The sequence below is a fragment of the Myxine glutinosa genome, chromosome 6, assembly GCF_964187855.1.
Source record: "Myxine glutinosa chromosome 6, kmMyxGlut1.1, whole genome shotgun sequence".
Lineage (NCBI taxonomy): Eukaryota > Metazoa > Chordata > Myxini > Myxiniformes > Myxinidae > Myxine > Myxine glutinosa.
Genome location: NC_136266.1, coordinates 41,491,256 through 41,517,850, shown reverse-complemented (window position 1 = coordinate 41,517,850; position 26,595 = coordinate 41,491,256). Strand labels below are relative to the sequence as shown.

General features: G+C 50.3%; 1 protein-coding gene across 2 annotated transcripts in view; it reads left to right on the top strand.

Moving 5' to 3' along the window:
• The first annotated feature begins 14,644 nt into the window (after positions 1 to 14,644).
• The window catches only part of CCNH (cyclin H), a 47,875-nt gene continuing 35,924 nt past the window's right edge, over positions 14,645 to 26,595 (top strand). The window contains exons 1-4 of one of the 2 annotated variants that reach the window (XM_068119886.2): positions 14,645 to 14,698; positions 14,807 to 14,983; positions 17,671 to 17,793; positions 19,022 to 19,095. In XM_068119886.2, the coding sequence (XP_067975987.1) occupies positions 14,867 to 14,983; positions 17,671 to 17,793; positions 19,022 to 19,095 (314 nt within the window). In that variant the 5' untranslated portion in view covers positions 14,645 to 14,698; positions 14,807 to 14,866. The remainder of the gene's footprint in view (positions 14,699 to 14,806; positions 14,984 to 17,670; positions 17,794 to 19,021; positions 19,096 to 26,595) is intronic. The other variant, XM_068119887.2, reaches the window with a different exon arrangement.

Sequence of the window (26,595 nt, the reverse complement as noted above, 5' to 3'; positions counted from 1 at the left end):
TAATGAGGTGGTCTGATAATATCCCAATACAACCGTCATGAAAAACAGTATTTTATTGAAGTAACAATTTATTATTGGAATGTCGTTTGGAATTGAGTGAATACAATTATGAATTTTAATTCGTAATTGTATTCACCCAGCCATACAAAACTACTTCCCATCCGGATTTAAATATTTGTTTGTGTCATATAGTCATGTGAAAAAGTAAGTACACCCCATGTAAAGTTTTGACTTTTTCAACATATTTCAACATACAGCTATTTGATCTTCATTTGGACAGTATTGACAGATAAAGGTGATATAATATAACAAATATCATGAAACATTTACATTTTGTAGTCCATTGTATAATTTAAATAAACATAAATGCAAATTTCGCATGTGGAAAAAGTAAGTACACCCTTGGCTCTAAAGGTGGTATTGCCCCCTTTGGCAGAAACAACCTCAAGTAGGCGTTTCTAATAAACTGTCGACCAGTCTCTGACATCGACTGGGAGAAATTTTTGCCCACTCCTCCATGCAGCATTCTTTCAGCTGTGCGATGTTTGAGGGGTTTCTTGCATGCACAGCTCGTTTCAAATCCCCCCACAACATCTCGATGGGATTTAGATCCAGGCTTTGACTTGGCCATTCCAGAACCCTCCATTTCTTTCTTTTCAGCCATTCCTTGGTGGATTTACTGGTATGTCAATGTCATGTTGCAAGGTCCACCTTCGGTTGAGCTTCAACTTTCTGACAGATGGCCTCACATTATCCTCAAGAACCCTCTGGTACAATGAAGAATTCATAGTGGATTCTGTGATGGTGAGCTGCCCAGGCCCTGATGCAGCAAAGCTGCCCCAAACCATAATATTTCCACCACCATGCTTTACAGTTGGTATCAGGTTCTTGTGGTCAAATGCTGTCTTTGGTTTTCGCCAAACATGTCTTCTGGTACTGTGGCCAAATAGCTCTGCCTTTGACTCATCTGGCCAGAGCACATTTTTCCAGAAGTGTTGGTCTTTGCCTAGGTGTTTATTGGCAAACATTAGTCTTGCCCTGATGTTCTTTCTGGACAGCAAAGGTTTCCTCCTGGCACACCTCCCATGTAGATCAAATTTGTGCAGCCTCTTTCTAATGGTAGACTCGTGCACTTTGCCATCAACAGTGGCAAGAGCTACCTGTAGGTCTGGTGATGACATTCTGGGGTTCTTAAAGACTTCTTTCAGAATCTTGCGGTCTGCTCTCGTGCTGAACTTGCTGGAGCGGCCGGGCCTGAAGAAGTTGGCAGTTGTTTGGAATCTTCTCCACTTGTAGATGATCTTCTGGACAGTCGAATGATTGATTTCAAATTGTTTGGAGATCTTTTTAAATCCCTTCCCAGACCCGTAGGCATCTATAACCTTTTTTCTGAAGGCCTTAGAGAGCTCTTTTGATCTTGGCATGGTGACACCGCTCACTTCAACAACAAAGAGCAAACCAAACTAAATGTCTGAGGTTTAAATAAGACAGGTTCCTCCAAGATCCTCTCCAACGATGTTCTAATCATTTGCACCTGAGCTGGTGCACCTGATTCTAATTTTAGGTGTTTGAAGTAGTGATAAATGTGGGGGTGTACTTACTTTTCCCACATGCAAAATTTGCATTTATGTTTATTTAAATTATACAATGGACTTCAAAATGTAAATGTTTCATGATATTTGTTGTTATATCACCTTTATCTGTCAATGCTGTTGAAATGAATATCAAGTAGCTGTATGTTGAAATATGTTGAAAAAGTCAAAACTTTACATGGGGTGTACCGTGTACTTACTTTTTCACGTGACTGTATATATATATATATATATATATATGTGTGTATAATTATCCCTCGTGAATTTAAGTTGATATACGATGAGGGCATGATGGGTGAAATGGCCGACTCGTACCAAAGGTCGTTGCGTTTCCCAATGTATCACAATGTGGAGCTGTGCTCTCACGTCGAACTCCAACAATATGGACGCGACAACGAGCTGATTTTCACAAAGCTGTTTATTCTGAGCTCGGCACGAATGCACTGAAATAGGCTATGCCGAGCGGCAATATATCTTTCAAAATCAAACAGTAAGCCACGCCTCTCAACGGGGCGTGGTATGCAATCCGAGTGACCGCCCGCTGATTACGTCACCGGCCGGTACAGGAGAATTGTGTCCGGTAACCGCTACATGCGCCCCCCATAATTCACTTGTACAGGGAGAGTCAGTTTGTGGGGGGCCTTAATGACCCGGCTGAAACGACCCCTGGCGATTCGTGTGGGGGTGGGAGGCGGCTTGGCGGCGGATGGTCGGGCGTGGGGCTTGGTCGACGGGGGACGGCCCCGCCGTGGAGGAAGGGCCAACCATGGAGGTTGGTTGAGGTCCAAATGGGCCGACTTGAGGCGGTCCACGGAGATATGGTCCGGTTTGCCGCAAATGTCGACGACAAACGACTTGTCGCCTCTCCTCAAGACCCGAAAAGGCCCATCGTACGGCGGCCGGAGTGGTCCCCGGTGCGCGTCGTGGTGCACAAAAACGTACTCCGCTGTGCGAAGCGCTGGGGGGACATGGGGTTGAGGACAGCCATGATGAGACGTGGGCATCGGGGCAAATCTCCTGGCGGCCTCCTGGAGGACCGAGCGTTGGCGAGCCGCGGACCAGGGGCCGGTGGTGCCGGGGATGAACTCCCCCGGCACGCGCAGTGGTTGGCCGTAGACCAGCTTGGTGGTAGAAGCCTGGAGGTCTTCTTTAGGGGCCGTCCGGAGGCCCAATAGCACCCACAGAAGCCTGTCAGCCCAACCGTCGTCCTGGAGGCTGGCCCTGAGAGCGGCCTTCATTGAGCTGTGAAACCTCTCGCACAAGCCATTGGCCTGGGGGTGGTAGGCCGTGGTGCGGTGAAGTTTGACCCCCAAGGCCTGAGCGACCGCGCCCCAAAGCTCAGAGGTGAACTGTGGGCCTCTGTCAGAGGAGATGTCCGAGGGGGTGCCGAAACGGGCGACACAGGTGCCGATGAAGGCCTACACCACGTCGGCGGACGTCGTTGACGTCAGCGGGACGGCCTCCAGCCACCTGGTGGTCCTGTCCACCATCGTGAGGAGATGGTTGAAGCCCCGTGAGGGGGGAAGGGGTCCCACCAGGTCCACATTGACGTGGTCTAAACGCCGCGCGGGCAAGTCGAATGGTGCCAACGGGGCCTGGGTGTGCCGGTGGACCTTCGCACGCTGGCAGGCGACACAGGCGTTGGCCCAGTCGCGGATGTCCTTCCGGAGCCCGTGTCAGATGAATTTCGCTGCTACGAGCTTCTGCGACGCTTTCCGGCCCGGGTGGGAAAGGCCGTGGATGGCGTCAAAAATGAGCCGTTGCCATCCAGCGGGCACAATGGGACGAGGTTGGCTCAGGGAAACGTCGCACAGAACTGTGCCTGTGTCCTTGAAGGGGACGTCGGACAACCGCAGGCCCGTGTCCGCTGTCCGGCGGGCTTGCACCGCGGGGTCGGAGACCTGGTCGGCCGCCATGCGGGCGTAATCTACGCCGAGGTGGACGGCGCCCGCGACGGACCGGGAGAGGCAATCGGCCACAGCATTGTCCTTGCCCGCGACGTGCCGGATGTCCGTCGTGAATTCGGACACGGCGGAGAGGTGGCGCTGCTGACGAGCCGACCATGGCTCTGAGACCTTGGCCATGGCGAAGACCAGGGGTTTGTGGCCCACAAACGCCGTGAATGGGTGGCCCTCTAAAAGGTGGCGGAAGTGGCGAACCGCCAGGTAAAGGCCGAGGAGCTCGCGGTCGAACGTGCTGTATTTGCGCTCGTTAGGGCGGAGCTGCCGGCTGAAGAAGGCCAGCGGTTGCCAAGCCCCGTTAACCCACTGCTCGTGTACGGCGCCCATCGCGTAGTCGGAAGCGTCCGTGGTAAGGGCGATGGGCCAGCATGGTTGCTTTGGCGAGGGCCAGCTTAGCGCCCGTGAACGCCCCGTCCATCTCCTCGGTCCAGGCGATGTCGTGCTTGGCCGGCTTACCCCTGAGGGCCTCGTACAGGGGGCACATGAGTTGGGCGGAGCGAGGCACGAACCGGTGGTAGAAGTTTACCATACCCAAAAACCCTTGCAGGGCCTTGACGGAGCGGGGGCGCGGGAAACCTTTAACGGCCTCCACCTTGGTCGGCAGCGGAACGGCCCCGTGCTTCGTGATGCGGTGTCCCAGGAGGTCGATGGCAGCCACGCCAAACTGGCATTTCGCCGGGTTGATGATGTGGTCGTGCTGGCTGAGGCGCTCAAAGAGCATGCGCAGGTGAAGGAGGTGCTCCGCCCGGGAAGGGCAGGCGATGTGAATGTCATCCAGGTAGACGAACAGAAAGGTGAGATCACGCAGCACACTATCCATCAGCCGCTGGAAGGCCTGGGCCGCGTTCTTAAGGCCGAACGGCATTCGGAGGAACTCGAAGAGGCCAAAAGGTGTAATTACAGCCGTCTTCGGAACGTCGGCCGGCCGGACAGGTACCTGGTGGGAGCCCCGAATAAGGTCGACCTCGGAGAAGATCACCCGCCCCGCCAAACGGGCAGAAAAGTCCTGGATATGCGGTATCGGGTACCGGTCGGGGGTGGTGGCGTCGTTGAGGCGGCGATAATCGCCGCACGGTCGCCATCCGCCACCCGGTTTGGGTACGATGTGCAGGGGCGAGGCCCACGCGCTGTTCGAGCGCCGCACAATGTCCAACCGCTCCAGCGCGTCGAAATCAGCCTTTGCCACGGCTAGTTTGGCAGGGTCGAGGCGACGAGCCCTGGCGTAGACCGGTGGACCAGAGGTCGGAATGTGGTGTTCGACACCGTTTGACGGCGACGGCCGAAAACGTCGGCAGCGTGAGGGCGGGGAACTCATGGAGTTGGCGGGTGAAGTCGTCCGCGGCCGGAAGCGCGCAGGCTAGCCTGGTCGGTGCGGAGCCGCTCAATGAACAAGCGAGAGAGCTGAAGGTCTCCGCGTTGATGAGCCGACGACGTTTTACGTCAACCAAAAGTCCGTGGGCGCAAAGAAAATCCGCACCCAACAAAGCCATGGGCACGTTCGCCGTGACGAAATCCCACGCGAAACGCTGGCCCCCGAAGCAGAGTGCGACGCTGCGTGAACCGAAGGTGCGGATAGAGGAGCGATTTGCGGCGACCAAGGCGGGGCTGCAAAGCGCGGCCTGCATGTCCTGCCCCGAGGCGGGTATAACGCTCACCTGAGCTCCCGTATCGCACAGGAAATGCCGCCCGGACGCGGTGTCCGTGATGAACAAAAGGTTGCCGGAATGGCCGATGCCCATGGCAGGAAGTGAGCGCCAGCCTGGTCGTTTCCCGACCCGCCGAAAGTGCATGGTGGGTGACACGTTCTGGCCTTCTGCCCGAACCTGGCGTGGTAATAACACACGGTCCACCCCGGTGGTGGCTGCGGCGCCGGTCGTGGCGAGTGCGGCCGACGGGGTGTCATGGCGGCCGCAAGGGGCGCTGAATCGACCGGTGGCAGCGACGGTCATGGCGGGGGCGTTGCCTCGGCCGGGCCAGGTTTCCAGGCGGCCGCTCCGAAGTACCGCCCGGCTGAGAAAAATTTGTCGGCTTCCTTAGCCAGGGTGCGAGGGTCCTTGATTGTCGAGTTAGCCAAAGCTAAGCGTACCTGCCCATGTAGCTGTCGGAGGAACAGCTCGCGGAAGAGGAAATCTGGGCGGTGTTCGCCGAGCAGGGAGAGCATGTGGTCCATGCGCTCGGATGGTCGAGCCTCCCCGAGCTCAGGCAGATCGAGCAGCTGTCGCACGCGTTCGGCCTCAGTGAGGTCAAACATACCGAGGAGTAGTCGTTTTAGTGCGCCGTACTTGTTGTCGGCCGGCGGGCTCCGTAGAAGGCTCAAGACCCGGGAGGCGGTGGCGGCGTTTAGCGCGGAGACCACGTGATGGAAGCGAGTCTCGTCCGCCGTGATGTGCCGCAGAGCGAACTGGGACTCCGCTTGGGCAAACCAGACGGCCGCGTGCGATTCCCAGAAGCCAGGGAGCTTCAAAGCAACGGTCGACTCCATTGCCGTGTTCGTAAAAGAGGTCACCAATGTGGAGCTGTGCTCTCACGTCGAACTCCAACAATATGGACGCGACAACGAGCTGATTTTCACAGAGCTGTTTATTCCGAGCTCCCCCAAGGCTAACCCTCGCTCTTGCAGGGAAAATGGCCTTAAAATGCATGTTGTTGTTGTTGTTTATTCCGAGCTCGGCACGAATGCACTGAAATAGGCTACGCCGAGCGGCAATATATTGTTACAGACGCGGTTGTGGATGTTGGTTTACCGAGCGGTTTGGTATGACCGCGTCTGCACAGTTTACCCGATTATACTCGAACGTTGGCCGAGTCGCGCTATGCTAAATCAATTGAGGAAAGGACACAGCGGCTGGGTTAAATGACACGACACCAGGGGTACAGTTCTCAAGACCTCCGGAGGAGGTTATAATAGTTCGGAACGTTAGATTACAAGGACAAGAGAGACAGCATAGAAAGGTAGGCACTTAAATATGGTCTTATAGTAACCCCGACAGACGACAGATAAACGGGACAAGACTGACTCACACCGGGATTGATGGCAAGGAAGGGCAGGTAGTCGGTGGACAGCACAAGGTGCACTCTTGGCTCAGGGACAGGATCCACACGGTCCGAAAGATGCAGGGAGGTCTCTCAGCGCTCGGAGGTCGCGACTGGTTCTTCTTCAAGCTCGGGGCGCATCTGACGTCACGTCCGGTAAGTGGCTGCGTATATCCGGCGGGGAGTGACACGCCCTCGGCTCGTTAGCTCCGCCCCAGATGGAATCGGCCCGTTGCTTCTTATTGGGTGCGGGGGTTACCGGGCTCCGCCCTTGACGAGGAGCTGACAGCCAGCCCCTTCGTGGTAACCCCGTGGGCGCACATGGTAATGGCGGCTAACCAAGCCGGTGTGAGGACGCACACTCCCCGCACAGTGGCCGCGCCGCCCCCGCTGTGGTTGTAGTTGTTGTTGTTGTTATTGTTTCATGAGGAAGATGGGAGGAGGTATGGGGAGGTCCTAAACTCACTACTGGTGCCATACAATCACATTCTGGTGCAACGAAGAGTCAGAATTAATGGAAACGAGTCCTTAACTGACATAGACTAAGAATAACTAGCAAGAGGTCCTAAAGTTGTCTACGTGAGATGCGGTGGACCTGGGCACGACATTTAATGGGGGAAAAAGGGGAAGGTCGGTTCTACAGAGTGTTGTTTACAGACAATGGGACTAGGGAATGGGGGATTGGGGATAGTTGGGGAGTATTGGGGAAATAGGGGAATATTTACAAGCGGATATGGAGGCCAAATCCCATATCCGCAACATTGCACCCTTCTCTACCCTCGGGGCGTCCCGACCCGATAAATTTTTACCTACTTTAGTGTGGCACTCAGATGTAGTTCCCTCTATTATTATCTCTACCCTGAGTGCGACAGTTTTACAGATATTCACAAATGAGTAAATATGTCCCTCTGCGACGTTGCACCCTTCTCCTCACAGAAACACACCCACAGGATAACCGAATCGCGGAAAGAATTCGCAAACTAAACATACAGCCGGTAGGGAGCATTATTTACACAAGACTACACTGATATTTACACTACGATCCAGGACCTGTTTTTGGAGGAACACATGCAGATGTTATGCATAGAGAGAGCACGCATGCCAGCATCGATACACCAACCCACGAGTGCTCTGTGGCCTTACGGCCTTTAATAATGTGCAGAGCACCCCTTCCAAGCACCAAAAGCACCACCCCATCACACAGTCAGCACCATCCGGTGCACCAATAAAATGTTTAATAATCATGGTGTGGTGTCGCAGCCGGCCGATGTTCTGCCGCTGGTCTTGCCTTCATGTGGTGTACTTGGCCTTCTTGCTTCTTTAAAAATAAAGAAAGGCGCCAACCGCGTCCATTTCTTTATTGTGGCCGTCAGGGGGCCAACTATAAGTGGTTCACCTGTATGGCATAGGTGCCACGTTGACCCATAGGTCCATCCAAGGGTGGTGCTTGGCCGCAAAAGAACTGCGGTCCATTGTGGGTGGCCACCAAAATTGCGGTCCATATGGTGTATTGATCCAGGCAGCAAGCAGCGAAAGTGCAGGCCCACAACTGCGGAGCCAGCACCTCTCTCTCCTCTCTCTCTGCCCCAAAGCCAGATCCTCGGAGGTGGGAGACAAAAGAAAAGACAAGTGAGTAAGGTGGTAAGGGCGCAAAAGTGCACGCAATGTAAGGTAATGCACACTGGGGGCACATGGGAACCAGGTGAGACAGGTACGTTCCTACCGTACGCCCCCCCCCCCCACCAGGTAACCTACATGGCCCCTCCCTTACCCCTTACTGTATCCACAAAACACAACACTACCCATAAACATCTACTTTACAAATCAACAAACGTCCCTACTGTCTTCCCCGTTCCTCCCATATACCAAATTCGTCTTCTCTCCCTCCTAACCAATCAAATTTGCCATTTTCAACTCAACATCATAATTTGCCATTTCCAATTCATCATCAGTCCCTCCTAGGGAGGGAGAGATGGAATCACCCCAATGTCTCATCCACGGCGTGATGCGTCTCACAAATCCACACAGCAATTCTCCTTCCTGCAACACAAACAAAGAAAACACAGGTGTGGAGTCATCATCACCACAGGTAAGTGGCTGCGTATGGTGCGACAGGTTCATCAATCCTAACTATTTCCTAAATGACTTTAACAACTTTACATTACCCGGGGTCTTTCCCTGCCAATCCATTGGCCAACTTACACTATGGGTTCTAAAAACCAATTCCCATTGACCAAACTGTGGTGCTTTTCAATTTGGGGTCTCACTCCCCCGATTCATCTCCCGGTGCCCTCGCACAATTTCTGGGCCGCGACGTGTAACTCTCCCAGCAGGTCTACCCACCTGCACACCTCCACCACTGCAGTTGCCTCCGAGCTTACCTGCTCCTTACCCTAACCTAACTACCTGGGGAAGGCCCTCTGGCGCTCTCCCCACTCGGTGCCCTCTCTGGCACTGGGCTACCCGGGTCCGTCCTCCGGATCCTCGGGCCCCACTGACACTAACGGCTCCCAGAGCCCACCTGCGGCCTCACCTGGCCGACATCCTCACAGTGGTGGAGTGCCCAACCAACTACACACACTAACAGGCTACACGCCCAGCCATTTCCACAACACTAATGCACCCATCCGCAATACCATTCTGCAACCGCACCACAAATGCCAATATCCAACCACAATTTACCTATACCCTCTACCTAACACTTACACTACCCGCCCCGGGTACTCGTGAAAGGGGTCCACTCTTCCCCCATCCACACCTTCGCACCATGCACACCACTCCGTCCGTACCACTTACTCCAACTCTCTCCACACACCTGTACTTGCACACCTGTGCTCTCATTCTTGGTGCCGCCTGCACCCTTCTCTCCCCAAGCGCATTCGCGCTGATCCACACACTCACTACTCACACACTGCTCCACACACCTGTCCAGTTGCACACCTGTGCAATCACACCTGTTCAATTCTCACACAGCATCATCTCATCTAACTACTCCCCTCTGAAACTTGCGCTTCCCAGTCGTCCCTTTAAACTATTGCGCTCCCACGTCATTATCATCCACACTAATCTACCTGCGTCCCCACTACAGGTATCAGTCACTAACTAACCTTAACGTTACCTAATGTCATCTTCGCTAGATCCCTACAATATAACCTAACCCACCCGGGCTAGTTTTCACTGCCATACACCCCATAAGCTATTGCTCCTTTGCCCCACTCTGTGAGGGATGACAGAGTTGCCATCCCACCACATCGGGCATCTCCCACTACCAATTTTGCACATCAAATTTCAACAAATCAAAAATTTGCCAATCACTACTCATCATCTGCCAATCATTACTGCCACTCCTTTGCCAATCATCAAATTTTGTTTTTTTCTAATTTCGGGGCCAAAACACTATCCTCATCACACAGTCTACTCACTAATGCCTCTCGGTGCGCCAATTCCTGTCCAAAGCCCGGCTTCGTAAAGCCAAGCCATGAATGCGGGTTGTTTGGTGCCAGCGGCTGGACACGTCCCGCATTCGGTGCAGGGAAGGAGGTTTACCCGGGCCGAGATCCCACGCACCACCTCGGCGTGGAGCCATCCAATGTCCCGATCTCGACCTGCCGGCACGTCTCAACAAAACGTGGTCGCCATGACGACCCTTCCTATCCAGCTGCCCGCTCCGCCTAGTGGAGCACGGACGCGGCCGTTCAAAGCGAGGCCCGGCACGCACCGAGGGCCCGATTCGGCTAAAAGTCGACCTAACCGCTGCTCCGTTTAACGTCGATGCTTCACCTGCATGCTTACACCCCGCAGCCCGTTCCTTGCTCACACATCCAGCCGTTCCCATGCTCCTCGTACCTTTCCTTACACACCCAGGTACACTCATTCCACTCACAGACTTGGTCACACACCTGACCACCGAACACCTTGGCACACATTCGTTGGTCGCACACCTCACCAACACACCTCTTCGCGCCCCCTCCTCGGTCACCTCCTCTGTGACAATCACAGGTGTGCTCTCATTCGCACACCCAACCACGTGCCTCACTACCAATTCCAGCGTGCATTCCCACTCACGCTCTACCATTCCAGGTGTGCATCCTTCCATTCCAGGTGTACATCCTCGCTCACCTGTCACAACCAACTCACGCTCCTTGTCACTCTCACTACTCTCACCTCCATTCTTGACAGCGCACTCTTTCCTCATGCACCTGTCCGTCACACACCTTTCTCGCGCACACTCTTGCGCACACTCTCCCGTCACACCCTCTGTAACACTTACCACACCGCGCTTCCATGTGCTCCCTCGCACACGCGCTACGACCGACTCACTCTCGCCAGCACCCTCACTCCATGGCACGCACTTTTTCCTCACACACCCCAGAGTCGGACTTTCTCGCACACCTCCTCTTTCGCACACCAGACCGGTCGCACACTTCACCAACGGCCTCTCACGAACACCCGGGTCCATCTCGACCCCCAAGCTTCTTAAATCCCCTGGCGCATCATACGCACGACCATATTGGTCACCACTTACACCGGGTCCTCTTCCTCTTCGCTTCTCCTCCATCACCTGCGAATCCCTCATCCGGTTAATGAGCACATCATCACGATCCGAACACAGACTTCGGACCAATTCTTTTATCTCCTCTTTTATCTCTTTCTTATCCCCTCTCCATCGCTTCTTAATTTCGCTCACCCCTTCTTCCACTTCTTCTAATTTCTGCTTCACCTCCTTTATTCCCCGGTACGTCTCCTCAAGCTCGTCCTCCAAGGCTACCTTGACCGTTTCCATGTGCGTCCTCACCTGCCGGTCCTTCGTCTCCATTACCTCTACCACCTCGTCCAACCTCGTTGTCAGTCCCTCACGTACCATCTGACATTCCCTCTTCGTCGCTATCAAGTCATCTTTTAGTTCTTTCTGTGTCGCCTTTAACCCTCCTAATACCGCAGTGTTCCTTTGAACCTGCTCCGTTAGTCCTTTTTGTCCCTCCGTCAGCTGTTCCACCTCCTGCGTCAGGTCCTCTATGCCCCCTTGTAACTTTACAGTCCCCTTTCTCACCTCCTTCTCCATGTGCTCCTTACAGTGCCTCACCTCCTCGCGCACTCCTCCGACCTCCTCACTCACACCTCTTCTGATCTCCGCTCCCATCACTTGCATCTCCTGCCCAGATGCCACCCTCATCTGCTCCATTTCCTCCCTGTGAGCATCCAGTTTGGTCTCTACCCCCATTCTGACCCCCTCTATCTGCTGCCCCATTTGTTTAACTTCCCTTTCCGCTTGGTCCCTCATGTCCCTCAATTTGCCTTCCATCCTGTTTTCTAACCCCTCTAACCCCTTTTGCATCCCTTCCATTTGATTCTCTTGAGCGGCCATTCTGTTTTCTACCCCCATTAACCCATTTTTCACCTCTTTTATCCCGTTGTCTAACCCCTCAAATTTGTCGTCTAACTTCCCAAATTTCTTGTCTAATCCCTTAAAATTATTGTCTAACCCCTCACCGGTACCCCTCGCTTCGTCCCTCATTACTCCCAATTGCTCACTCTGAGCATCCATCCGGTTCCCCATTACCCCCATTTGGTTTCCCATTACCCCCATTTGGTTTCTCAAACCTCCAATTTGGTCTATAAGGGCCCTCATTTGCAGGAGGAAAAGGTTCGAATCCACCAGCGGCGCTACCACGGTCGCGGGCGTGGTCGCCGTGGCCATGTGCGAGGCGCCATTTCGTGCCTCTGCTACCCTCACTGCTTCGCTCTCCTCATGTCCCTCAATTTGGTCCTGGATCGACCCTGCTTCACTCCCTACTACCGGAACCCAGCCGTCTTGGTCTGCCGTAGCGCGACTTTCAAAATTCGGGTTTTTATATATTTTTTTTTTGTAAGACACAATCAAATTTCGCTGTTATAATTTCGAGCGCGTGAAACGCGCTCCGGATCGAATTCCACTTCCCGACACCAAAATGTTACCCTAATGGTACAATTGGTGTTCCAAAATTTGGGCCTAACTGAATTTAGTCCCAGGTCCGAATCCCACTCCTGACACCAAATGTTACAGACGCGGTTGTGGATGTTGGTTTACCGAGCGGTTTGGTATGACCGCGTCTGCACAGTTTACCCGATTATACTCGAACGTTGGCCGAGTCGCGCTACGCTAAATCAATTGAGGAAAGGACACAGCGGCTGGGTTAAATGACACGACACCAGGGGTACAGTTCTCAAGACCTCCGGAGGAGGTTATAATAGTTCGGAACGTTAGATTACAAGGACAAGAGAGACAGCATAGAAAGGTAGGCACTTAAATACGGTCTTATAGTAACCCCGACAGACGACAGATAAACGGGACAAGACTGACTCACACCGGGATTGATGGCAAGGAAGGGCAGGTAGTCGGTGGACAGCACAAGGTGCACTCTTGGCTCAGGGACAGGATCCACATGGTCCGAAAGATGCAGCGAGGTCTCTCAGCGCTCGGAGGTCGCGACTGGTTCTTCTTCAAGCTCGGGGCGCATCTGACGTCACGTCCGGTAAGTGGCTGCGTATATCCGGCGGGGAGTGACACGCCCTCGGCTCGTTAGCTCCGCCCCAGATGGAATCGGCCCGTTGCTTCTTATTGGGTGCGGGGGTTACCGGGCTCCGCCCTTGACGAGGAGCTGACAGCCAGCCCCTTCGTGGTAACCCCGTGGGCGCACATGGCAATGGCGGCTAACCAAGCCGGTGTGAGGACGCACACTCCCCGCACCGCGGCCGCGCCGCCCCCGCTGTGGTTGTAGTTGTTGTTGTTGTTATTGTTTCATGAGGAAGATGGGAGGAGGTATGGGGAGGTCCTAAACTCACTACTGGTGCCATACAATCACATTCTGGTGCAACGAAGAGTCAGAATTAATGGAAACGAGTCCTTAACTGACATAGACTAAGAATAACTAGCAAGAGGTCCTAAAGTTGTCTACGTGAGATGCGGTGGACCTGGGCACGACATTTAATGGGGGAAAAAGGGGAAGGTCGGTTCTACAGAGTGTTGTTTACAGACAATGGGACTAGGGAATGGGGGATTGGGGATAGTTGGGGAGTATTGGGGAAATAGGGGAATATTTACAAGCGGATATGGAGGCCAAATCCCATATCCGCAACAATATCTTTCAAAATCAAACTAAACCACGCCTCTCAACGGGGCGTGGTATGCAATCCGAGTGACCGCCCGCTGATTACGTCACCGGCCGGTACAAGAGAATTGTGTTCGGTAACCGCAGCAACAAAACATATTTCAGTCCTGTACGATCGGGTGAGGCAAAATACGTTTTATTCAATACTTCTCTTTGAGAGTTATCCTGTATCGAACGTGTGTGTAATCAAGTTCGGATGCTCGTACGTGATTTCAATTTGAGAGAAAAACTGGAAACTGGTTAAAACAACGATTCATGCAAATACGGCGGAATACTTATCAACTCAACTAAAATTCCACACGTTGTCTTCTTCTTCTAAACCTGCTTCTTCTTCCTCTGGTGCCCTTCTTCTTCTTCTTCGTTTATACCACACCAACGGATATTGAAGCTTGGCGGGTGGAGGTACTAAGGTGATTTCGAAAGAAATATTGGAACACTACGAAATATTATATTATTCTCGAAATATTCTGAAGAAAATATTCCAAGGAAAAAAAAACAAAGGAAATTCTTCATATAACAAGTACAAAACTCCGTTAATCAACTGGGCCAGTGGCGCAATGGATAACGCGTCTGACTACGGATCAGAAGATTGTAGGTTCGACTCCTGCCTGGCTCGAGTTTTTTTTTTTCTTTCCCTCTTTCGTGGTTTTGAACAGCCATCTGGTCATGCTCGTGAATATGTAATAATCATACTTGATTTGAACAAAAGAATTTGTCGAAGTATGTACATTCCACTTTATATATTTTATATTATAATTATTAGCTTTGTGTCCTGCGCAGTTATTCCGTTATGGCGTAATTTGCTTGACTGACTTCACAATACGTTTGTTGTGTCGCTTCGATGTTTATTTGTTGTAAAGTTTCTTTGATTTTTTTTTTGAATGAAAATATTTCGAGGTGGAAAGTTTATTTGGTCACTTCCGCTGCCGGTTCACGTGTCATCGCTCGCAGTTGGCAGTTCAAGGTTTGAACCTGTGATCGCGTTCTGCATCAGATGCTGTTTTAAGCTCAATTTGAGCCCCGATGATGGTTTATATTGCATGATGTTGTATTGTATGTTCGCTTTCCACAGACTGTTCATTGTTCACCCCCAATCGCTGATCCCTTGATGTGATGATGTTTTTGGTAAAGCATGTTCCACAGCGGGACGCAACGCAAGCACTGGACGTTTCAGAACCCGGAAGAACTGGAAAAGTTACGGACAACGGCGAACGACACTTACAAAGTGAAGATGAAGAAGAATTACAAGGTATAGCCTGGTGTGGCCTTTTGATAATAACGAAGCCTGGTGTGGACTTAACCTGTTAAGGTGGCTTGAAATCTTAGGGTCCTGAGCTCAAGCCTCTGTCAAACCGTTGAATTAACACCAGGTGGGTTGACTCAGATTGTCATCCTTCTGAGGTAGGCAAAATGAGTACCAGCTTACTTGGATGAATGAGCTCTTCAAGTTCAAGTATCCTGCGTCAGAGTGTCGGCCCAACCAGGATTATGCCTCCTAGTGTGGAAAGTGCTTCAGCAACCCAATGCATCTGAAGATGTATAAAAGGAGTAGTCTTCTTCTTCCTCTTAATAAGAACGGTATTATTTTGTTATGCAGGATATGGATTGTTGGGACAGTCAGGTGATAGACGGTTTTTTTTTTTTGTTTTTTGTATACAAGATCGAGGCTCGTGAAAGAGCTAACATTAATCACACAAAAAGTCAAACCGACACATAATAAGAGGAGCAGTAGACAAGATGGGGAGAGAGGGGGAAGGACACAAACACAACATTTGAGAGCAGGGACATCGAGAGAAATGTGCGAGGGAGAGGGCTTGGGGGGGAGGTGGGAGAGGTATAAAACATATGAATACTGCAAGGACTTTCAGGAAAGAAGTTGTAATTTCAAAAAAAGTGTATCTGGGGTGAATTAGCGGGGGTAGAAAAGATCAAGGTTTTGGATGGGGGAAGATAAGAGATGGTGGTGAACAGCTGTTTTAAAGACCTGGAGGGAGGAGTGGGATTGAAGGGAGTGGGGGAGTTTGTTCCAGAGGCGGGAGAAAAGGGGAATGAAAGAGCGAAGGTGAGCAGAGAGCCTAGATTTTGGCAGTTTAACCATAAGAGGGTTGCTGGCAGATCTTGTGCGACCTGTAGGAATATTTGGGGGACAGAGCACAGAGAGAGCTGGGGGAGCAAGGCCGGAGAGGAGTTGGTAGAAGACAGAAAGACCACCAACCTGCATGCGGTGAGTGAGTGAAAGACCCTCGGAGTTAACTTCATCGCAGGAGATTCCAATGATTCTGAAAGCTTTGGTTTCAACAGCGTGAAGCCGAGCCGAGTAAAAAGTAAATTGGTGGCAGTGGTTTCAAATTTGCACAACAACCAAGCGAGCATTTGTTTGCATGGGGTTTATGGGGGTGGAAAATATCACGTGTATGGATGTGGGATGACGTGAGATGGCAGCGCCGGATTGAGGATTTGAGGGGCTCTTGTGGTCTCGTCCTCATTGCCAGCACGTTTAACCCATAACGCACGTCAGGCCACGATGAGGCCGACACGCACAGGTCTACTGGCCACAATCGTTGCCCTACCAAATAGGGTCGTTATATGGCTGTGTTTCAGCCACTCTTTGTATGCAAATGAGTTTAAACTGACGCCAATCCAAAGAACGAATCATGACTTTTCTTGCAATGTATAATACCAGGGTAACTCATGAAAGCTTGTTTATGATTGGTGGAGAAACACCGATGACAAAAAATGTATTTCTGGGCTACGGACCAGTAAATCCAGCACTTTATGGGTTAAGAGTTTGGTTTAAAATACGTATTATGTAATATATCAGCCTGTTCCGGCTATATACATATATATATATAGTGTGATTGTTGTAAGTTGTAAATATTAAAACCAGCAGATAACATGGTTCAAGTTGAGGAAGTTACTGTTTTTGCTTGAGGAAGAATTGCTGAAATCTATATATCTGGGTTCTTCCCAACATCTTTGTTCCTTTCACATTTCTTTCTACTTTTTCATATTTCTCTTTATTCATTCTAATTCTTCCTTTTTTTTAATTTCTCTTTCTTTATCTATCTGTCTTGGGAGAAGTGAATTCTTGCAGAAATGTTTGTCAAGTTCACTTGGCTGCGCCTGGATGGGTTTGAGGGTTGACGAGTAGCAGCTGAAACCCAAATCCTATCCAGGTTCCTCCTGATGACTCCATCTTTGCTCTACTTCTTCTGGTTCCTTCTGATGACTCAAATGCATTATTTAGTTTTCCATTTCATGAAGAATCTTATTCGCTCTTGTAAGGAAATTAGTTCCCAATGGAGTGGAGTGTGGAATATTTTGGGAGGTTGACGAGGAATGTCCTTTGACTGCATAATGGAGGGACCCTTGGAAAGTCTGTTTAATGTCAAATGTAACTTAAAGTCCTCAACCCCTTTCTTCTTTGTCTTCACACCCAGTCCCAGGTCCTCAACCCCAAGTCTTCAAACCCCCCCCTCACAACTCTGCCCCTTCTCCACCCTCCTAACACCCACTCCCCCCCCCCCCTCCACCTCCACTCCAACTCTCTCTCCCGCACTCCTTTTTTTTCTTCAGGTCCTTCACTCCCCTCTTACCACCCCAGGTCTGCAGTTCCCCCTTTCTTCTTCAGGTTTTTAACCCCCCTTCTCAACTTCTTCCCACCCTCCAACCCCAAGTACTCAACCCCCAACTTTGTCCCTTTTCTGTCCTTCCCAACTCCAAGTCTACATAATAGTCACTACTGTGAAGATTGCTGAGGTTTCTAGGTGAAGTAAATCAACAAGTTGTTTTCCCTGTTTGTGGTTTTGGTTTCATTAACTTTTAATGAGTCAAAACTTTCATTCAACAACTAACCCTGCCATCCCCATCATTTGACCTCTTCTGCATCATTGTCTCCCCACATCTGGTATTCCTGCTGTTCACCTGTGCCTGCAGACTTCAGTTGATGAGAGCCGGTTGCTGTCCAGAAGAGACGAGCAGTTGCTCGTTCAGCACTACGAGCGCCGCTTGCAGGAGTTTTGCAATTCATTCAAGCCGTCTATGCCCCGATCAGTGCTGGTTAGCATTGTTTTTATTATTCCTGGATTGTTCGTTTGCTTCAATATTTTTCTCCTTTTCATGCATCCGCAGCCGAAGGCCAGAGGCATTATGTTTTTGGGGTCTCCGTCTTTGCGTCCTTCCGTCCGGCTGTCCGTGCGTGCATGGCAATGTTCCTAATAACTTGCAAACGGCTGAATGTATTTTGACCAAACTTGGTACAAGTATGTAATATGATGCAAAGATGAACCTGTTCAATGTTGGGGTCAAAGTTCATTTGACTTTTATTGAAAATCATTTTGTTGATGCAATAATTTGTCAACCAATGAAAGGATTTCAACAGCTTGGCACAAGTATGGATCGTAATGCAAAGATAAACTGATTCAATTTTAGATTCAACAGGTCAAAGGTCATGCACCATTTGAGAATCATTTTGCAGACCATAACTCTTTCTCCCCCCCTTCATGTGACCATTAAGTTTTCACGTAACCTTTTAATTAAGATTGAATGTAAGTGGGTTGACATCTAATGTGGGCAGAACCATATCCATCGCTGCATTTACGTCGAATGCTACTTTTTCTCTTTCGTTGTTGGTTGTTGTTGTCGTCATTGAGACCTTGTTGGGAGACCTCATTGACAATAGGTTATCAGTTTCATAGTTGGGAGAAAATTAACTGGTAGAGTATCTAGGAACAGCTAGGCCAGTGTTTCTCAGCCAGATTTGCCAGACGACCCACCCATCCTGGTATTTGGTTGCTGCAACCCCATGTTATCCTCTATAAGGTTTGAAAAAAATATATGAAGGGGATTTTGAAAAACGGGGACATTTTTGTTTGCTTTTTGCACAGGTGGCAATTCTGGGACTAGTTTTACTCAGCGAATATCATAGCTCGCTCTCGGCATCGATCAGCCTGGTCTGGCTTTCGTTTTGATCACCACTAAGATTGAGAATGCAAGTTCACATGGGTATGGGAACATCACTAAGTCTACTTACATCACCAACTACTTAGCGCACAACAGCTCCCCGACCCTCCCTCCCCCCTCCTCCTCTCCTCACCATAAACCCACTCACGGCCCCCTTGGGGATCATGACGCACCGTTTGAGAAACACCGACCAATACAATGTTGTAAACTAAATCGAGAGGCAAAACCTTGTTGTTCTAGATGTGTGAATGAGAGTTTGTGCAGTTTGTGCAGTTTGAAATACAATTGTGCAGTTTGAAATACATTATTTACTCCCTGTCTGTAGGGTATCGCTTGCATTTACTTCAAAAGGTTTTATCTGAACAATTCCGTGATGGACCACAATCCAAGGAACATGTTGTGAGTTTTTGGAATCGCACATCTCAAACGCATCGCACTTCACATTACTTCCAATACACAGTAGATTTGTTAAAACAGACAAACAGACCACTCAACATTTTCCTCTTTGTGAATATTCATCTTAATCATGATTTTGTATGAAGTAATAACGTTTTCAACGAGTTGATGGTGTGCACATATAGATTGAGACTTTGAGAGTATGATGGCCAACTTTGTTATGTTGAAGTATCCAGTCACGGACTATATAGTGCTCATCGAGGCTTAGAGTGTAAGATGGTTCCGGGCACCACTTTAACGCTCCTACGTCCGAACGGTAGTACTACCCTGGGCGGTTGCTGTCTACAACATACTACCTAAGACTTGATGATGCAGTGCAGAACTTGATGTGCAGGCATCGACAGCAGCAGAATGCTGGGAAGTAGCTTTGAGTTATCTCATGGACTTTGAACTGAATTGCCAATCTACAGTTACGTGAAAAAGTAAGGACACCCCATGTAAAGTTTTGATTTTTTTCAACATATTTCAACATACAGCTATTTGATCTTCATTTCAACAATATTGATAGATAAAGGTTTTTTGTTTTTTTTGGGGTTTTATTTGTATACTGAATCGAGGCTCGTGAAAGAGCTAACATTTACTTCACAAACAAATCAACCAGACAAACAAAATATATAAAAAGAGGGAGCGGAAGACAAGATGGGGAGAGAAGGGGAAGCACACAAACACAACATTTGAGAGCAGGGAGATGTGTGGAAGGGAGAGGGCTTGGGGGGAGGAGGCGTGGGAAGGGGGTTGGGGGGGAGGGAGAAGTTTTAAACACAAGGACATTAAGGACTTCCAGGACAGAAGTTGGTATTTCAAAAAAGTGGAATTGGGGTGAAATTAGCGGGGGTAGAAAAGATCAAGGTTTTGGATGGGGGAAGATAAGAGATAATAATAATAATAATAATTCATTTATTTTGTATAGCGCTTTTCAAGAAGCCCAAAGGCGCTTTGACAGAGTGGAAAACATAATGCATAACAATACATGAAAACAACAATTGCAAAAAGACAAGAATCAATCGGGGAAATATTTAAAGCAAAAGGAGGGAGAAGGAGAGGAGCTAGTCAGGGGTTAAATGCTGTGGGTTGAATGTTGAATGCAGTGTTGAACAGGTGGGTCTTTAGTGATGTTTTGAATGTGGTGTGTGAGGAGGAGTCTCTGATGGTGTGAGGTAGTGAGTTCCAGAGGGTGGGAGCAGCGATGGAGAAGGCCCTGTCCCCCCAGGATCTGAATTTGGTCCGGATGGAGGGGGTCAGGAGGTTGGTACCAGCAGAGCGGAGGTTGCGGGTGGGAGTGTGTCTGGAGAGGAGGTCAGCCAGGTAGGATGGGGCCAGGTTATGGAGGGCTTTGTATGTCAAGAGGAGGATTTTGTACTGGATTCTCTGGGGGATGGGGAGCCAGTGAAGCTTGTAAAGGACGGGGGTGATGTGGTCACGGGTCCGGGAATGGGTGAGTAGACGGGCAGCGGAGTTCTGAATGTATTGGAGTTTATTGGTGATTTTTGAGGGTGAACCACAGAGGAGGCTATTGCAGTAGTCCAGACGGGAGGTGATGAAGGCGTGGATGAGGGTTTCTGCATCCGTGGAGGAGAGGGATGAGCGGAGACGGGCAATGTTTTTCAGGTGAAAGAAGGCTGACTTTGTGATCTGTTTAGTGTATTTGTCGAAGGAAAGGGTTTGGTCAAAGATGACGCCAAGATTCCGGATGTGAGGGGAGGTGGATACTGGGATACCGTCGATGTTGAGGGCAAAGTTATGGGTGGATTTTATGAGCGTTTTTGGGCCAATGATGATTATTTCAGATTTATCACAGTTAAGTTTGAGGAAGTTGATTTGAAGCCAGGATTTTATTTCAGTGATGCAGTTTGTCAGGATAGAGTGGGTGGCGGTGGAGATGGACTTGGTGGAGATGAAAAGCTGGATGTCATCGGCGAAGCAGTGGAATTGGAGACCATGACGGCGGATTAAGTGACCAAGGGGGGACAGGTAAAGGATGAAGAGGAGGGGGCCAAGAACTGAACCTTGGGGGACACCTTTGGGGAGGGGAGCAGTGGGGGATTTGCAGTTATTGATGGAGATGAACTGGCGTCTGTCAGAGAGGTATGATTTAATCCAAGAGAGGGCAGTGCCGGTAACGTTAAAGGTGGATTCAAGTCGGGTGAGGAGGATGGTGTGATCGATGGTGTCAAAGGCAGCGCTGAGGTTGAGGAGGACGAGAATGTTGAGGTTGCCAGCGTCAGAGGAGAGGAGAAGGTCGTTGGTGATTTTGAGGAGAGCAGTTTCAGTACTGTGGTTGGAGCGGAACCTGGATTGGAATGTTTCATACAGATTATTGGCAGAGAGGTGATGTTTGAGTTGAGTGGCTACAGCGTGTTCCAAAACTTTTGACAGAAAGGGTAGGTTGGAGATGGGTCTGAAGTTGTTTAGGGTGTCAGGGTTGAGACCAGGTTTTTTTAGAATGGGGGTAACATATTAAAAAAAAATAACCACCTTTAGAGGCCATTTTTCCCCGCAAAGCAGGGGTTGGCCTTTTTGGGGAACCGTGGTTGTTGTTGTTTTTTGGTCCCCTTTTTGAAGCAATGTTTTACGGCCGGATGCCCTTCCTGACGCCAACCCTTTTTGCCGCCTTTAACGACAAACAGGGAATTACCAGCAAGCTGGTACTCAATTAGCCGACCTCGGAAGGATGACAGGCTGAGTCAACCCCCCTGGCGTTAATTCAGCGATCGACCGGGATTCGAACCCAGGATCCTAGGATCCTAAGCTGGCACCCTGGCCGCTAGCCCAACACCAGGGCCTAATGGGGGTAACAGCAGCAATTTTGAGGGAAGGTGGGACGATGCCTGTAGACAGGGAGGAGTTTATTGTTGCAATGATAAGTGGAGAGAGAGCAGGGAGGGAGGCCTTGACAAAGCTGGAGGGGATGGGGTCAAGAGTGCAGGTGGCAGTTTTCATTCCTATGAGGAGTTCAGAGAGGTCAGTAGGGGAGATTGGGGAGAACCGAGACAGGGGATGGCAGGACAAGGGGGGCAGGTGGTTGGAGGGGGAGCGGGTGCGGAGGTGGTCAAGCTGTTGTAGATGTTGTCAATTTTGCGTTGGAAGAAAGAGAGGAAGGAGATGCAGTTGTCTACTGTGAATGACTGGGTCGTGGTGTTCAGGGGGCGGAGGAGTTTGTTTATTGTCGAGAAGAGTGCTTTTGGGTTTCCGGAGCCAGAGTGGATAATTTGAGAGTAGTAGGCGGAGCGGGCGCGGGAGAGGGCATCTTTGTAGTGTTGTAGGTGGTCCTTGTCGGCTTGGGAGTGAACTGTGAGACCTGTTTTATTGCGGAGTCTTTCAAGTTGGCGAGCACGAGTTTTCATCAGGCGGAGTTCAGGGGTAAACCAGGGAGCAGAATGGGTGAAATAAACCGTTTTGGTTTTTACAGGCGCAAGCTGGTCGAGGCAGGAGGAGAGAGTGTGGTTGTAGTAGTCAGCGAGGTCGGAAGGGGTGTGGAGGTCAAAGAAGGGAGAAGTGGACATTTTTTCAGAGAGGGTGGATGAGAATGAGGTAGGTGAAAGAGCGTTTAGCTTACGGAAGGTGATAGTGCGATAATGTCTTGGTGTTGGGGTGGGGATGTTGATGGTCATAGTGCTAGCTAAGTGGTCAGAGAGGGTGAGGTCGGAGCCAGAGAGATGGTGCAAATTTAATCCAGTGGAGCAGACAAGGTCCAAAATGTGACCACGGATATGGGTAGGAAAGTCGACATGTTGAGTGAGGTTAAAGCAGGTGAGAAAATCAGTGAAGTCAGTGGTTATTGTGGAGTCAGTGGAGTCCATGTGGATATTGAAATCACCAAGGAGGAGGATTGAGGGTGAGAGGGAACATAGCTGGGTCAGAAAGTATGAGAAGTCAGACAGGAATGATGGGTGTGGCTTGGGAGGGCAGTAGACGACAGCCATGACTGACTGACTGCGTGCGACCAGAGAGTTTAAAAGCCAGGTGTTCAAATGATGAGGATGAGGCGATGGGGATGAGGCTGGTCCTGATGTCTTGATGGTGGATAACGGCAATTCCACCACCTCGGCCCTCCAAGCGTGGTTTATTGACGTAGGAATATCCATTGGGTGTGGTGAGGTTGAGTGTGTAGTAGTCCAGAGGTTGTTGCCAGGTTTCGGTGAGACAGAGAAAGTCCAGTTTGTTATCCAGGATGTATTCGTTCAGGATGAGGCATTTGTTGTTGAGGGACCGGGTGTTGAACAGGGTGAGCTTGATGTTGTTTTGAACAGCAGGGATGAATTCAGGTGATTTAGCCAGGGTTCGTAGGCAGGAGGTGCGATTGTGTGCGTTGTTGTGACCAGATGCGCTGGGACGATGAGTGGGAGTGCGCTGAGCCGACCAGAGGACGGGGATGGAGTGACCCGATTGCAAATATACAAACTTATGACCGGAGCCACGGTGAATGTACCTGGGTCGTCGGAGGAGTCCATTTGATTTGATGGCAGAGATGCATGATGGGGTGGAGCGGGTATTGAGCAGAAGGAGCCTTCCGGCGGAGTACCGCAGAGCCATGTCAGGCAGGAGCGGAGAGACGAGACGAGGCCAAGGTTGAGGAGGTGAAACAATGGTCCCAACCCATGGGAGCGGGCCTGAGGAAACGAAGGAGCCAGGTAGGTGAAGCCAGGAGCAGAGCCGGGACCAAGCAGAGGGCAGGCAGGAGCAAAGAGACGATCACGAGGCCAAGGTTGATCACGGCAAAGCGGCAAATGCAGCGGCAATCAACCGCCGCCGCTACAAATCTAGATCACGGCGGGAAACCGCCACCAAACCGCTGCGATGGTCACAACCCACGAGAGCGCGCCCGCGGAAACAGCGAGCAGGCGAAGGAGCCGGGCAGGCGAAGCAGGGAGCAGAGCCGGGGCTATGCAGAGGGCAGACTCAATGGCCAAAAAAGCCGCACGACCACCAAAAAAGCAAGCAACTGACAGTGGCCCGGTCGAAGAAGCGGCGAGCATGTGACGCCTGCGTCCTCTTCATACCGGACCGGAAGCGGAAGCGGAGATGGTGGTGAACAGCTGTTTTAAAGACCTGGAGGGTGGCGTGGGATTGAAGAGACTGAGGGAGTTTGTTCCAGAGGCGGGAGAAAAGAGGAATGAAGGTGATATAATATAACAAATATCATGAAACATTTACATTTTGTAGTCCATTGTATAATTTAAATAAACATAAATGCAAATTTCACATGTGGAAAAAGTAAGTACACCTTGGCTCCAAAAGGTGGTATTTCCCCTTTTGGCAGAAACAACCTCAAGTAGACGTTTCTTATAACTGTCTACCAGTCTCTGACATCGACTGGGAGAAATTTTTGCCCACTCCTCCATGCAGAATTCTTTCAGCTGTGTGATGTTTGAGGGGTTTCTTGCATGCACAGCTCGTTTCAAATCACCCCACAACATCTCGATGGGATTTAGATCCGGGCTTTGACTTGGCCATTCCAGAACCCTCCATTTCTTTCTTTTCAGCCATTCCTTGGTGGATTTACTGGTATGTTTTGGGTCATTGTCATGTTGCAAGGTCCACCTTCAGTTGAGCTTCAACTTTCCGACAGATGGCCTCACATTATCCTCAAGCACACTCTGGTACAATGAAGAATTCATAGTGGATTCTATAATGGTGAGCTGCCCAGGCCCTGATTTTTTTTTTTTTGTATACAGAGTCGAGGCTCGTGAAAGAGCTAACATTTATCAAACAAACAAATCAAACAAACAAGCAAACAAAGTATATAAAAAGGGGAGCGGTCGACAAGATGGGGAGAGAAGGGGAGGAAGCACACGAACACAACATTTGAGAGCAGGGACATCAGGAGATGTGTGGGAGGGAGAGGGCCTGGGGGGAGGCAGGATAGGTATAAAACGCAAGGACACCAAGGACTTCCAGGAAAGAAGACAAAAGTCACCTCAAAAAAGTGGATTTGGGGTGAAATTAGCAGGGGTAGAAAAGATCAAGGTTTTGGATTGGGGAAGATAAGAGATGGTGGTGAACAGCCGTTTTAAAGACCTAGAGGGAGGAGTGGGATTGAAGAGAGTGAGGGAGTTTGTTCCAGAGGCGGGAGAAAAGAGGAGTGAAGGTGAGCAGAGAGTCTTGATTTTGGCAGTTTAACCATAAGAGGGTTGCAGGCAGATCTTGTGCGACCTGCAGGAATATTGGGGGGACAGAGCCCAGAGAGAGCTGGGGGAGCAAGGCCGGAGAGGAGTCGGTAGAAGACGGAAAGACCACCAACCTGCCTGCGGTGATTAAGTGAAAGGCCCTCGGAGATAGCGTCATCGCGGGAGATTCCAATGATTCTGAACGCTTTGGTTTCAACAGCGTGAAGACGAGCTAGGTGTGAGGCAGGAGCACCAGCCCAGAGGGGAGAGCAGTACTCCATTGAGCTGCGGATGAAAGCCTTGTATGTGGTGAGGAGCTCAGGTGTGCCAAGGAAGGACTTCGCACGACGGAGAATGCCCAGTCGGCGACTGGCTTTGGAGGCCAGCTTGGAAATGTGGTTTTCCCAGGAAAGATCATGGCAGATAGTGAGACCCAAAAGCTTGAGTGACAGAACTTCTTGGAGAGGATTATTCAGAAAGTGGATGGGAGGGTTGTCCAGTCGGTCTTTTCGGAGAGACATCGTAAGAGTGTGAGATTTGTCAGGATTGAAAGACATGTTCCACTTGTTTGCCCAGTCTGTGATTTTGTCCAGGTCTGCAGAGAGTGAGGAGGCTGCAGACTGCTGATCTGAGGGATGAGGAATGGAGCGGCAGAGAGTGGAGTCATCAGCAAAGAGATAGAGAGGATTTTCAAGAGAGTCAGAGAGATCATTGATGAAGACCAGAGAAAGCACAGGGCCCAGAACACTGCCTTGGGGAACTCCAGCCTGAACAGGAAGAGGAGATGAGAGAAACCCATTCAGGGCCAAACGTTGACTACAACTAGAGAGGAAGTCCGCCAGCCATGCGTGGAGATTTCCATGGATACCAAAGGAGGAGAGTTTGGTGAGCAGAGCGGGGTGCCAGACCGTATCGAAGGCACGTGATATGTCGAGGGAGACAGCTCTAATTTCCTGTTTGGCATTGAGGACCTCCATCCATTGTTGAGACAGCAGAAGCAGCATGTCCAGAGTAGAGTGACCTTGTCTGAAACCAAATTGATGATCAGAGATCAAGCCATTGGAGAAGAGGAAAGATTTCATATCCGAAGCAATGATGGATTCCATGACTTTGCTGATATTTTGGAGAAGGCTGATTGGTCTGTAGTTGCTAGGATCTGTTTTTGCACCTTTTTTGTGCAAAGCGGTGATGTTGGCTGATTTCCAAGCAGATGGCAGTTGACCTTGAGCAAAAGAGAGGGTGAAGAGAACAGAGAGGGGGAGTGAAAGAGTGGAAGAACAGGATTTTAGGACCCGTGGGCTGATGCCGTCAGGTCCAGTTGCAGAATCAGAGTCGA